Raw genomic sequence first — 13752 nt, forward strand, 5'->3', positions numbered from 1 at the left:
TTTGGGTGGTGTAGAATCTCCTTGAAAACAGCACGTATACGAACGACTTCGCACCAATGACCCCGTCGTGACATATACAACAGGTTCTCACCCGTCGCCTACCGGTCTCCTGACGAAGCATACAGTATCGACGGCTGATCCTGATGACGGGGAAGCTCAAGGCTTCTGTATGTCTAAAGATTGCCTGCTCTGCGGGTCATGGGGCACGCGCAGCCGGTGCTGGCTGTCGAGTGGACCATAATGACCAGGCGCAGGAGGGACCGGGCGGGGAGCAAACACGGCTGCTACAATTAGCCATGTTAACCGGATTCCGGAGGGCATTGCCTTGCTCGGAAACTATCCAATTGTATTGTGAGGGATCACGAGAGCAGAAGCTTACATAGCCAGGACAACTGCATCTGATGTATCAACATTGGTTTATTCTTCGAGTAAGAACTATAACTTAATCTTCAATTACAGAGCATAAGTACGAGATGCCGCACGTTCCACGGCGTTGCTTTTTGTGAATGCGTCTAACAATGGCCCCTCGCGGAAGCTACTCAGCCGGTATCTACAAGCCGATCGCGATGACCCGACATGTGGGAGCCAAGCTGCTCAAGTAACGAGAGCTGCGCTCCGGTTCGGTGCTTTGCTAAGTTGGCCCTATACGGACCCCGCGGCAGTATCGTCAGCAGCGGCCTCCTTGGCAGCAGTCTTCTTTGAGGTGGTCTTCTTAGAAGCGGTTTTGCTCGCGGAGGTCTTTCTGGAAGATGCCCCACTGGTAGAGGTCTCGTCAGCGGTGGTCTCATCAGCAGTGGTCGCGCCGGTAGAGGTCTCATCAGCAGTGGTCGCGCCGGTAGAGGTCTCGTCGGTGGTGGTCGCGCCGGTAGAGGTCTCATCAGCGGTAGTCGCGCCGGTAGAGGTCTCGTCGGTGGTGGTCGCGCCGGTAGAGGTCTCATCAGCGGTAGTCGCGCCGGTAGAGGTCTCGTCGGTGGTGGTCGCGCCGGTCGAGGTCTCATCAGCAGTTGTCGCGCCGGTAGAGGTCTCGTCGGTGGTGGTCGCGCCGGTAGAGGTCTCATCAGCGGTAGTCGCGCCGGTAGAGGTCTCGTCGGTGGTGGTCGCGCCGGTCGAGGTCTCATCAGCAGTTGTCGCGCCGGTAGAGGTCTCATCGACAGTGGTCGCGCTGGCGGACACCTTCTTTGTAGAGCCTTTGGCGGCGGATCGCTTCTGGACTTGGGCCTCGTCTACGGAAGACCCGTCTGCAGTCGTCTCACCAGCAGACCCCTCAACGCCTGAACCCTCTTCGCCCGTGAAGCCGTCGGCAGCAGTCCCGTCGGCGGCATTTCCGTCGGCGGCGGTCCCGTCGACGGCGGTCTCGTCGGCCGCGGTCTCATCAAGGGCGGTCTCGTCAGCCATCGGCTGCTCCGCAGGAAGACCCCCGGAACGAGAGTCCCCGGCGGCCGTTTGGGATGACGCGGGGCGTCTTGTAAAAGGCCGTCCGGAAAAGGGCCGTCCGCTAGAGGGCCGCCTGGTGGAGGGCCGCCTGGTGGAGGGCCGCCTACCAAAGGGGCGCTTGGCGGCGGTCAGCTGGAGTCGGTCCATAAGTAGGGTTTAACATACCTTGAAACGGCTGAAGAAGGATCCGGACTTCCTGCCCGTGGCTCTCCTCGAGAGTCCGTCGCCTTCCCAAAGCCCGTCTTCAGCCGCGGCTTCAGAGCTCGGAGAGACACTGTCTACCTGATATCGGACACTGGCGTCTTGGCCCTTAGACCCAAGTGCGGTGTGATGCCCGGAAAGAGGTCCGCCAGCAACCTGGACCTCCGCTGGTGGCATGTCCCCGCCTCGGGTGACGTGCATCCCGTTCGCAGGCGCCCCATGGCTGGACAACACCCATAGAGAGGCGCCAGATAGAAGCACGAGGAGTGGGCGCGGTCCGACCATGTTGGCAAAGAAAACTAAAAGGAACGTGGGCGAGTGTGGGTAGCGAGTGGCAGACGTTGAAGGTCAGGCAGAGGAAGGACGAGAGAGAAAGATGGCTGTTGTGGTAGCTGGTTGCCGTTTGGCCAGGAAAAGATCTGGCTTTCAACAGTAGATATATACTGCTTCCCATCAGCCTCTGGACCATGGAATATGCCACAGTGACCTAGACTACCTCCACCTCCTCTCCCTTTGATAAGCCTGCTTCGTGGGATATCCGCGGCGGGGGAAAGGCATGTTGGCCCGTCCGACCAAGCCGGCCCGGTGACATCGGAATTGACGAAGAACGGCATCAGCGAACGCATGGGTCATGACGACTGGGCTTCCCTCCTTCGCGTGAGCCGTCGCCCGACAAGGCTACCTCGTAGCAAGCAACCGACTGACGGCCTCACCGGACGTTTGGTCAGGCCCATCTGACGAGCCGGAAGAAGTCACTCGACGGGACAACGGAGAACCCCAATGCCAGGCGGTAATATGTTTAGAGAGCCTTTCTTTCGTGCGCGGGATGCGGTTAACTGTCTTCTAGCCGGTCTCGCAGGTTCTCGAAATAGTAGTCGTCACTGCCGATACGTATATTATCCCTACCGCCCTCCACCATAGCTTAATTAGTCTTCTGGGTCTGCGGAGGCTGGGCAGGGCAGGGCGTGCCTGGCTGTGACTTGTTGACGAAGACCTGGTATACGTAGCACCAATCTGCATTTAGCCGGGGAGGCCAGTGGTTAGCAGATCTAACGACATCCCGTCCAGTGGGCCGCAAGTGGGGCCCTCTGGCCGCTAGGAACTATGTTGGTCTCGCCGTCGGACAACCCGAGGGCTGCAAGAGAAGTGATAGAGAGTGCGGCGTGTCTGTCGTCCATCCAATCCACAGGGCCTCCTCTTCACTCAAACAGCAGTATGGCCTTTGTCCAGCACTGTAGAGGCGCGTGTAGTCCACGTAGGCCTAGCCTGTGGTATACGCGGAAAAGTCGCCAGTTTATAGCTAGGCAAGGTAGTCGACGGGTCGTACATCTAAAAGTAGACGCTAGAGCATGTTTTGATGAAGCATCGGACCTCCCGACGACGGCTTTGTCCGTCTCTTGGCCGATGGGTGCGGGTGATTCTGACCGCGTTGTCCCGGCCTCCTCCACGACCGCGTCCGAGGGGGCCGGCGGCTGCAAATAACAGAGGTCGTCACGACCCACCAGGCTCCGCCTTGGGATGACTTGCGCAGGCCCCTTTGTGTAATAAGTCTGTCTGTTAGTAGACTGTAAACATACTGCTGGGCGATATACGCATCTAGGTACTACAAAGCCTCGAGATCAGCGAGGAGGACTAACAAGTGCAATACAGCCGCAGCTTGCGTTGGTCGGACGAGAATCCAAGGGGCAAACAACATGAAAACACAACAAAGGAAGGTGGGTCGTATATTCCCACGGTCGTGGCCCATTCGGAAGTCCAGAAGTAATAGAAGCCTTTGAATATATATGTATTATAAAAAAAAAAAAAAAAAAAAAAAAAAAAAAAAAAAATAAAAAAAAAAAAAAAGGAAATTAAAAAAAAAATTTAACTAATTCATTGACGCCTTCTCGGCGCAGGGCAAGCTGTGTACCTAGTATACTGCAAAAGGTGCGTTACATTGCGGCCCCCACCGAGACCGCTCGGGCCGTCCCGCGCACATTCAAACCGTGGACTGCGACCTCGTCCATGCTTGTACGCCAGTTCCAGCTAAAACAACAGGAAACCAGATACAAGCTATCCGCGGTACACTCCCCGATTGGCTCACTTTCGCTCGCCATCCGAACCGCCCGCCATCCGCCCGATGACCGTCAGCCCTACCTTACTACGTCTAGCCCCACACGGTGTGGCCAGGGGTGCCGTCAAACAGCCAGCTGACGAAGCCCGGCTCCTGGTTCGGCGGGACACCGACGATCTGCGGGGGTGGCACCGCGTGGAGACGCGCGCCGTTATCGACTCCGAGGAGCTCTCTGGCCTTAGCGACCAGGGGCGACCTCAGGCGGACGAGATGCATAATCACCAGCTGCCGCAGATCGTATGTCAGGTCCTGCTGGACGTTAACGAGGGCCCCAGGGGTCTTTTCAATGATCCAGCTGATATCCTTCATGTCCTTGTCGTTCTTGTTGCGATGGTCTGCGGCTAAAGCGTAGACCTTGGACTTGAAGATCTTTCCAAGTCTCATTACGTGGATGTTAAGCGCCTTCTTGGCCCTCGTCTCCTTTTGGATATCCTTTGAGTTGGCTCTGAGATTTTCGGGTGTCGTGAGCGTGCCTATGATGTACGTCAATATCGCTCCACGAACGAGCGAGCTCCCCACCCCCCGGGTGGGGGTAGGGCAAGGCAAGGCAAGGAGTAAGGTAAAGCTAACCTGCAATGATCATATCAACCTCGATATACTTCGGCTTCGACGAGCTCCCTTGGTTGTGGTAGACCCGCAGGTGGGAATCGCTTGGCCATCCGGGGCCGGGGAGAATGAACTTCTTGTCCTTGCTCAGCGCTGTCTTGAGCTTTGACATCGTTGTCTGGACGACGATGTCGATGTCGCCGGTATAACGGCTGGGCTGGCCGTGGATCTTCAAGGCAAGGCCGCCGGCGACGGCCCAGGGGATCTTGTTCCGGTCTAGAAGCTGGCTGAGGGTGTCGAGGCTGTCCATGAGGTGGAAGAAGTTGACGTCGGATTCCGACTCCTTCTGGAGCATCGCTGCCTCCTGGGCACTGAACCAGCCCTTCTTGATGTCTCTGCCGACGAGCGAGCCGGCCGTGGTGAGATGCACGTGCGCTCCGGCGTCGTCTTCGGCCCCGAGATCTCCTGCTGATGACGGCAGGACGGGAGCGGCGAGGCCCGGAACATGCTGCGTTGCGAGCGGTACGGCCGAGGCCGAGGCCGCCAGAAGGCAGCCTAGAGTGGCAAGAGACCAGTGCATGACGAAACGAGCGAGGGAAACGATAGAAAAAAGATTGATGGGGAAGGCGAAGCCTGAAAACGACTAAAGGAGCGTGAAGCTGGATTTCGCGGGGAAGGGACGCCTTCAATGTAGGGATCTGCAGCACAACGTGTCGGGGACCTCTTCAAGTCGGATCGAGGACGTTGCGCAGACCGGAGGGGTTAAGTAGTGAGAGGATAACGCTTGCGACGCACCGTGTTCCGCGGAGGACGAGGAGTTTACTAGTCTTCCCCGCTATCGAGCGAATTGGTTTTCTGGCGATTCCGGCACTTTGGTAACAGCAATAACCAGGCCTGGAGACTGGGTCCGGTCGGGGATCTCAGCAAAAGGCTGACGGCGGCGTCTCCGAAAACTGAGAGCCCACTTCGTCCGTACGGCTGCCCGGACGGCAATATCCGACCGAGAGCCACCGCACACGCTGGTGTCCCTCATTCTCTTCGACGAGAATGGTTCGATGGGCATGTTGCGATGCTTTCCTCGTCCCAAGCGCAGCCCCGGCAAGCAATCGAAGAGGGCTCTTCCTCGCAACGGGCCAGCCGCCAGCTCGGCTGAAGGCGGCCACGACCCCCTCACCCCCCAATGAGAGCCAAGACGCGGGGGTCCCGTGTCAACAGCATCCAACTTGGACGCACATGTTCGTTCGACTGCATACAGCACCATACGAAAAGTCCTGCGGTGTCAAGATGTTCTGGACAGCGGGTTGACCGTCTGGCCCAGCGTTAGTATCTCCTCCTCGTTCCACAGCTGGGCTCCTCCTAGCTAAGGAGACGCCGAAATGAAATATCTAGGAATGTCATTGATTGGACGCATGTTTTCATGATAACTTTGTGACCAGCCGTCATGTGAGAGCTTCACCTCCGTCTCTCTCTCTCTCTCTCTCTATCCCTCTCGCATTTACTCTACTCACCATCGTCTTCAATCACCGAGGCGATAACACCTACGTCCTTACATCATGTCTCTCGAGGGGGATGCCGCGAGGCTGTACAGACCGCTGCGCACGCTTTGTGTCTTATTGATATTCGCCCTCTTCGCTGGCAGCTCTCTTGCCGCCGTCGCCGCCGCCAGTCCCGTCCCAAGAGGTGCACCTGTTGAACCAGAGGGCTTGGAAACGGATGCTTGGAACAGCAGTGTCGCGGCTGAGGCGTTGGTCCCCCGGGGTATCCAGCGCCCGTCTACCGCCGCGGACTCTCAGGTCAGAGAGGTCATTGAGATCCTGGCCGGCGCCCCGGGCAGCAAGATCCCCGGCCCGTCCCAGGCTTTGAAGGCCGTTGAGACTCAGCTGCAGAGGGGCCTCCAGGCTCGCGGCAGGAACAAGGGGAAGATCGAGGTCTTCTTCATCATCTATGGCGGGAGCAACGGCGACGTCCCCCTGCTCTCGTCGGTGCTCCAGGGCATGCTCGATAGACCGGCCATCTTCGACGTCAAGCACGCTATTGTCCTCGGCGACAGCTACCGGGACTTCTTCCCCGAAGGTCTCAAGGCCAAGTTCGCCAACGACAACCGCGAGTGGGCCTCGAAGACGAACCCGCCCCGGCGCGACCAGGCGGTCGCCATGTTTATGCAGAAAATGGCGTCCATCCTCCACGGTTGGTCGCCCGACCTCATCGTCGCGAGCCACTTCATCCCCCCCTCTGCTACAACGCCGGACCAGCGCCGCCAGATCCAGCAGCTGACGGCGCCCGCCCGGGACCGGATCCTCGTCGAGCTCCAGGTCTTTTACCTTCCCGGCATCCGCTCCACCGCCCTCACAAAGAAGGACATCAAGCCCAACCATATCCGGATCTACGCACAGCAGCCCGAGATCTGGGACAGCTCGTCCCCCAACGCCGTCGGGGCGGCCATGGTCGGCAAGCTACCCCGGCTGTCGGCTCGCTCCAGCACGGCCAGACCGGGCCGCCAGGGAGAGGTGTACTCGTGGATCGACAAGCAGGGAAAGCGGCCCATCTTCTACATGGGCATGGGTATGAAGGAACGCCCCTTCGACAAGGATCACGCCTTCCCGGCATTCTTCGAGGTCGCCAAGCAGGAGCTGGCCGCCCTCACCGACTGGAGCTTCATCATCCTGCACAACGTCAAACGGTCCGAGTCCAGCTTCCGGCGCGTCACCCACAACGGACGCGTCTTCCATCTCTTCGTGGGCGAGACGTCGTGGGCCACGCTGTTCCCGGAGATGTCCCTGGTACTGACCCACGGCGGCGTCGGCTCCATGACGGACGCCATCGCCGCGGGCGTCCCCCAAATCATCCTGCCGACGGACTACGCCGCCGACCAGACGTACTTCGCACGTCGGCTCGAGAGGATGGGCGTCGGCATCGGCCTGCCGCAGATCCCCTACGCCGCGCTCTCCAAGACGGACTACGTGTCCGTCAAGGAGATCCGGGACGCCTTCTCCAAGATCAGGACCAACAGGAAGCACTACACGGACGGCATCAGGCCGTTCCGGAAGAACCTGGCCGATACGAATGCCCTCGACAACACCTTCGAGCTCGTCGAGAGGATGTGCGCGGGTTTGATTGCCCGGACCTAGCGCCCCAAGGCTGAAACCCGTTAGTATCAAGACAGTCTGAGCAAGATTCGGCACGCCGTAATAAGTGTGGTGTGTGGTGGACGGCCATGGGATGGATGGACCTCATGCTCTGTTTAGTAGCAATTTACTAGGTAGTCAATGAAGTACAGTAGACAATGATGGCGTTCCTTCATAGATCTCGTTGCCCTCTAAACAGCGGCTAATGCTATTCCCAACTAGGATGGTTGGCGTTCGGGGATATGTCAAGTAGAAACAGTATAGTTGAGGCAGGTTGACTGCACTATTAGTCTCCCGACCCCAGCTCCCCTTCCACTAGAACGGGCCCTCTACCTCTTTGGGGTGGAGGTGGTTCGCTCGCGGGGACAGTTAACGAGGGCCTAGAGGCACAGCAGACGCGTAGCTGGCTCGCAAGCGACACGACCCGGAAGAAGGCGAAGAGCTTGTGAACCACGATGACGAAGGATAACAAACGAACATTGCTGCAATCCAGGGAAGTTACTAATTGGCAGCAGAGTGGAGGAAGGGGATAAGTCGCGAATGGGAAACGGTGTCCATTAGTGGAGACGATATCTCTCCACTGACATACGTCTCCAAGCCTGCTCCATACATTCCTACTAAATCGTTGGTCGCGCTACATTTCTGCCCAGATGTCGAGCTTGCTCGGTTTTCTTCTCGAAGCCGTCGCCCCAATGGCTCACGGAATCGGCGACGCGACCGCGGCAAGGCGCGGATAATGCCAATATCAGTGTCATATTAACCTAATATCAGCTCTCTGCGAGCTTGAGGTACGAGTGGGGGGTTTTGTTTGAAGATTGGACAAGCAGAAAATCCCCCAGCGTTGGCCCGTACGCGTCTGAGCATGTGCATCTTGGGATCGGTTGCGGGACGTGTGGAAGGAATCTGTTTACTATGATAGGGTACGTATCAATAGGTATCCGGGTGAGGCATCCGAAACCAAGACGACGCAGCACGGCTAGGCTTGCGCCAAGAACACGGTCTTAGTTGACAAATGACGGCCGACCGGGTCGACCGAGGGCGACGACGGGCAGGTCGGATCCTAGTGAATCGCCGAGCATATTTATATATACGCTAACCTCAGCCTCCCAGCCGTTGGGTGGTGTCTATTGTCGTCAGACGATGGATAATAGATGCGGTAACTGGCCATCGATCCGGCTGGTACCGAGTAACTATGCTACAGATCAACCAAGGACAGGAGACGTAATAACTTTCTTATGGCAGGCGACAGTGTACAGATAATCGCGAGTCCCTAATCAGTAGCTGCTGACCCGGTAGCTAAAATGCGCAGTTATCCAGCTTGCCTACGGGCTGTCCGAAGCCGGCTGTTTGCGGACAGAAGACTTCTAACGAACAACCTCCCGCCGCGGGGGCCAGAACCGAAGGAGACAGGGAACAAAGCATAGCTTGGCCGGCAAAGTAGACTTCAACAATAATACTAACAACCCCGACCCAACCCAACCCTGACCCCTTGTCTTTCTAGTGTCTCTTCCCGAGGGCTGATTGCCTCATCTGCGGCTACCTCGGCCCCACTTGGTTCAGATCACGACTAGGGTTATAATGTAAATTTAAGTGCCCAGATAATGCCATCCCATCGCCCAACTGGCGTTGAATTCACCCGAACTTCGATCGCGCCGCGCTGTGAAGGCCCCCAACCTTTCCCTTTTCCTTTTGCTCTGTTTCTCTCTTTCTTCCCCTCTGGTTTCCCTCTCTCTTCCCTTTTTTTTTTTTTTTTTTTTTTGTTTTGTTTTTTTTTTTTTTCCTCAATTATCTTCATTTACCGGGTTTACTGCGTAGTGGATACGTGCCCTTGCTAAGGTTCGAATGGCACTACCGGTTAGTTATAGCCCCGCAATTGAATGTTAGATGGAACCCAATCCGCGACGGTTCCCGGTCATCGTGTAACTGGGCCAGTACGGCAGAGATGGTCTCTCGCTGGTCATATATTCGACCTTACACAGAGCAAAGTGAAGTCTTCTGCGTGAGGTAGCTGTGTAGGAAAGAGCTACAGCATCGTGGCGCCATACGTCGACAATGGCTTTCAACGTACTAGTTGCGTCTTTGACGTTGATGGGGAGTAGTCTTTCGTTCCTAACGACGTTTGGCGCATTGATCTCCATCGGTCTCCACCGCACCCGGCGCCGGTCTTTCCGCCACATCCTCATTCTCAACCTCATGGTGGCTGGTAAAGTGGTTCCCGTCAAGATTGTTCCGAGAGGACGAGAGGGCTAACGGCTTCCGAATGAAAAAAGAATTCATTAACTCAGCCAACAACACCGTCTCGGGGATTATATACATCAGGGACAAAGGGTTACAACGTGGAACAGCCTGTGTCCTGAACAGCGTGATTGGTCAACTGTCAGTGCAAGCGTCCGATTTTTCCATCCTCGCCATCGCCATTGCCACACTTCTGGTAGTAAAACAAAAAACGTCCATGGCGGAGGGGACGTTCCTCGAGAGGGTCTCCATCTGCTTCTGCGTGTGGATCGTCCCTATTGCTACCAGCGTCGCGGCGGCTGGCATCGGCGTCGTGGGGCCCGTCAGCGGGAACTGGTGCTGGATAACGTGGGACAGACCCGATCTTCGATTTGCCCTCACCTACGTTTGGCGTCTGTGGATCATGTTCGCCACCGTTTCCATCTACGCTTACGTCTGGTGGTACCTGGGCCAGCGCCTTCGCCCCGCTGCAACGGCGCCGGCTTCCTTGGGCTGGACCGGAAGCTCGACGAGCACTGCTGCTCCGTTGACAGCACGCCACACGACGGTGAGTCGATTGGACGTGGATTGGCCACGGCCGCAAGTCGCGTCTATGGGTGGACGACACCCTCCACGGACGGCACAGCCGCTGGGATACGACCTTCCCCCACTAGCGACGGACGCCACAGCGTTTCCTGTTACGAGGTGTTTGACATCAGACAGCAGTACCAGAAGCATGCTATCGCGGTGTCATCCTCAACCATGGGGAGATGATTACCTGGCGGACTCCCGACCGAGCTCTAGCCGAGACGTCGGCGCGAGTGATAAAGTAATGCTGCCGAATCTCACCGCTGCGGCGACAGCTCATCATTCGATCGACGAGCAGACCCGGAGATTGGAGCGGCGCATCAAGCGCATGATGCTTCTCAACTCGTACCCCATCTTGTACATCCTGCTCTGGATCCCCGCCCTTGTGAACAGAGTGATGGAAGCGTCTGGGGTCGAATCGCATGGTTTGCTACTAGCGGCTCTGCAGAGCTCGAGCCAGTTCATCGGCTTCGCTAACGCGGTCACATACTGCCTCCATGAAGGCCTGGAGCATAGATCAAAGGAGAATACTGTTCGCTAGTCACTCAGAACATCGTGAGCCTGCAGTTGGGGTTCATGCATTCATATAGCTGGATGACCCAGATCCTGGACGCTTTCGCAAACGCGCCTCGTCACGTATGACGACTATCCAGCTCGTGTTATCTACGGTATTAGACCTACGGAATAGATAGTGTCTAAACTACTTGGTGATACGGAGAGGTGATTGGTCGATTAATAAGATAAACCGCGCGGAAGGTTATTAGTTAGCCTATGTAATTGAAGATTGACTCTTATGCTGATGATGATGGGGCCTGTAAACCAGCGGACGCGTTATAACGGGTATGGTACAACTTCGTTAGTAGTAGGTGTTACCTATCTCGCATTACAGCGGCGACGCCGGCATTTTCAGCCCCTTCTGCGCCGACCCCATCTTTCGTGGCTTTGCCCCTCACGCTCCAGCTCCGTGATGCGCCATGGACACTCCACGCTCTTTCCTTTCCGTCCACGACATCGATACACACCCTCTCTAGGGCTGAAGCATCGGTCACAGGCCAACGTCAACCTACAGCAGCATGGTGCCCGTGACAAGAATCATCCAGCTTTCTCATTACTCTTATTCTTTTCCTTTCTCTAACTCCTTTTCTACTTCTTTTTCCACTTCTTCTATTTCTCCCCCCCCCCCCCCCCCCCCCTCCCACTCCTCTTTGTTATCAATCCCGGTCTTTGATCACACCCCCCTGCGAATTCTAACCTCCTGAAGATTATATTTACGTCATTAGCCTCTGAAACCCTTCGAATGATCGAGGTATTGTTGGACATCCCTCTTCTGCCGGCTGAAATACTCGATTATAGCACGCCTGCGCTCACCATCCACGCCTGCTAACCACCGGACCACTGCCCCAATCCATGCGTCAAGGCATATACATTGCCCTTACCACACTAAAGACCATTTTCGGAAGCCGGTAGCAATAGGGTCTTCAAACCACCTTGCGCTTAGATGAGACCGTCTGGGCAACAGCCGTTCCGCCCACCTAAGCATGCCCAGTCAACTGTGTGCTCCTCTCCCATCCACGATGCCGCCGAGATCTCCCGTAAGTCAACTGCAGGCCCACTCTGTCCCCGCTGTCCTAGTAGTGGAAGCCCTGACCGTTACAGTAAGGGACAGGGTAAACGGTGCTGTTGCAAAGTCGTATGACGCCTTTGACGAAATCGAGATTGCCAAAGCTTTGGTCAGTATAGGTGTCGGAAGTGAACGGCGTACTGGTTGGGCGATGGCTGCAGCCGGTGAGCAGACGCCCGGTGACACGGCGGACGAGCGGCTGTGACACGACGAGGCCATGCTGGCCTTCCGGGACGGTGAAGCTAAGAGTCTGGCTATCGGAAGTCGTCCACCGCTGGGCGTAATTAACCGATAGAGACATGCTTAGGGCCACTTTTGCGAAGGCAACGTTAGCGGTTGGGCCAACAATGACTGAATTCCCGACGGAGTAGCCTTTAGCCACGGAGACGGTAGCAGTGCCTCCATGGGAACTCAATATGGGCGAGATGGCGACATCCCAGTTAAGGAACTCCTCGTCAGACTCGACCTGGACCTCCGTGCTCCCTCTACAGTCACGACGGGTGAGGCCGCCCCCGTCAGTAGACCGCACGTTCACCTGGACGGTTTCGGGCGCAGCACGCGCTAGTAGAGCGTCGTACTCTGCTGTCTTGAGAATTCTGTGGGAACCATCCTCATTCACGGCGACGACGTCGTCGAAACTCAGAGGGTAAGGGGCTGACTGGGAGACATCAATAGCTACAGCAGCATTAAGTAGGTTGAATGTAGTGATGAGGAACGACCGTCTCATCTTGGATGATATGTGGATAATAAACGACCAGTCTGTTAATAGGTGGACGGACGATTGGGAGTGATGGGGGCGAGAAGATGTCAGCTGGTCGCGGGCTGGGTAAGAGAAACGAGCGTACAGCGTAGGGCGTAGAGTAGTGAGGAGGCGAGGTGTTCCCGGAGAAGGACTGGACGACTGCGGCTATTCATATACTTTTAGACGTTGTGCTTCTGGTATTGCTTAATCCATTGACGTCTAGTGTGATAAAACCTGTTTAGCAATAGTATCGACTGTCTGCTGCAGTAAGGTACTGCGTAGACGATCTCATGCTGAGGCATATACGGCACCCAGGTCCAGACTAGCAGCAGCGGCGGGGCGACATAACGAAGCTTGCGAGCCAGACAGGGCCCTCGCTAGGATTCGTACGGCCCGGCGACGACGAGTATCCTTGTTCCCGGCGAACAACCACTTTCCAGCAAAGGGAGCCTTTCGACAGGGAAGTTTCAAGATGATCTTGCTTTCCCTTTTCTTCGGATAGACGAAGCCTGACGCGCGGACAGTGGGAAACGACAGGCATAACGCGCATGACTGCCATCGCGGGCTGCTGGACGTAATCTGGATTGCTTTCGGGGCTGCCGAGTCGTTGCGAAGGACATGCCCAGTGGCTGCAAGAATCCTAATTGAGATTCTACTTAGTGTAGTAAAATGGGCCGGGGTTTCTGCAAAGGAATATGCAGAAGTTCTGCTCGGTGACAGGGGCATTCCATCCGAACACTATTGTAAAACACCCTGTCCTAACGAATGCTGTTCACCAGCTGTGGGCCTCGGGGCCACGCTGCCTATGACCTTTGACGCTATAGCCTCTCGTCGTCGTATCTTTCACCTAGACGATGGGTAAGACGATAATAGATAGGCTTGCAATCAGATGGGTATATGCGCTTCGCATGTGAAGAAAGAAAGAGAAAAAGAAAAAAAAAAAAAAAAAAAAAAAGAGGGCTGTCTATCGTTCCACGTGGCTCCGCAACAGCCATCTGCATCTAATGACGGCTGGGAAGGCGGAGTCTGCGAGACGGAAGACGGACACGAGAAGACGGAAATGAGCTTCGCTCTGTCCGGCGGCAACTCCAGCTACCAGGTAAAGAAGCGAACGTGCTCCTAGCAGCCCATAACTGGTACGTCTAGTGGGCGCGGTGGGCAAGCACCA

General features: G+C 56.3%; 5 protein-coding genes across 5 annotated transcripts; 2 read left to right on the forward strand and 3 right to left on the reverse strand.

The window, feature by feature from the left end:
* Window positions 1–642: 642 nt before the first annotated feature.
* On the reverse strand, window positions 643–1920 carry CGCS363_v015176 (uncharacterized protein; the record flags this gene model as incomplete). The annotated part of the gene is made up of 2 exons (XM_036647025.1): window positions 643–1551; window positions 1600–1920. 2 exons carry the CDS (start codon window positions 1918–1920, stop codon window positions 643–645), a joined length of 1230 nt encoding a protein of 409 aa, XP_036487744.1.
* A 1861-nt stretch (window positions 1921–3781) lies between these two features.
* Window positions 3782–4874, reverse strand: CGCS363_v015177 (uncharacterized protein; the record flags this gene model as incomplete). Its single annotated transcript, XM_036647026.1, has 2 exons — window positions 3782–4221; window positions 4319–4874. 2 exons carry the CDS (start codon window positions 4872–4874, stop codon window positions 3782–3784), a joined length of 996 nt encoding a protein of 331 aa, XP_036487745.1.
* A 973-nt stretch (window positions 4875–5847) lies between these two features.
* On the forward strand, window positions 5848–7422 carry CGCS363_v015178 (Sterol 3-beta-glucosyltransferase; the record flags this gene model as incomplete). The annotated part of the gene is made up of 1 exon (XM_036647027.1): window positions 5848–7422. The coding sequence occupies one exon, from the start codon at window positions 5848–5850 to the stop codon at window positions 7420–7422; it is 1575 nt and encodes a 524-aa protein (XP_036487747.1).
* A 2049-nt stretch (window positions 7423–9471) lies between these two features.
* Window positions 9472–10762, forward strand: CGCS363_v015179 (uncharacterized protein; the record flags this gene model as incomplete). Its single annotated transcript, XM_036647028.1, has 2 exons — window positions 9472–9622; window positions 9705–10762. 2 exons carry the CDS (start codon window positions 9472–9474, stop codon window positions 10760–10762), a joined length of 1209 nt encoding a protein of 402 aa, XP_036487757.1.
* A 1087-nt stretch (window positions 10763–11849) lies between these two features.
* Window positions 11850–12569, reverse strand: CGCS363_v015180 (uncharacterized protein; the record flags this gene model as incomplete). Its single annotated transcript, XM_036647029.1, has 1 exon — window positions 11850–12569. One exon carries the CDS (start codon window positions 12567–12569, stop codon window positions 11850–11852), a length of 720 nt encoding a protein of 239 aa, XP_036487754.1.
* Window positions 12570–13752: the final 1183 nt, after the last annotated feature.

Source organism: Colletotrichum siamense (assembly GCF_013390195.1).
Source record: "Colletotrichum siamense strain Cg363 chromosome Unknown KSG_Cg363_contig21, whole genome shotgun sequence".
NCBI lineage: Eukaryota > Fungi > Ascomycota > Sordariomycetes > Glomerellales > Glomerellaceae > Colletotrichum > Colletotrichum siamense.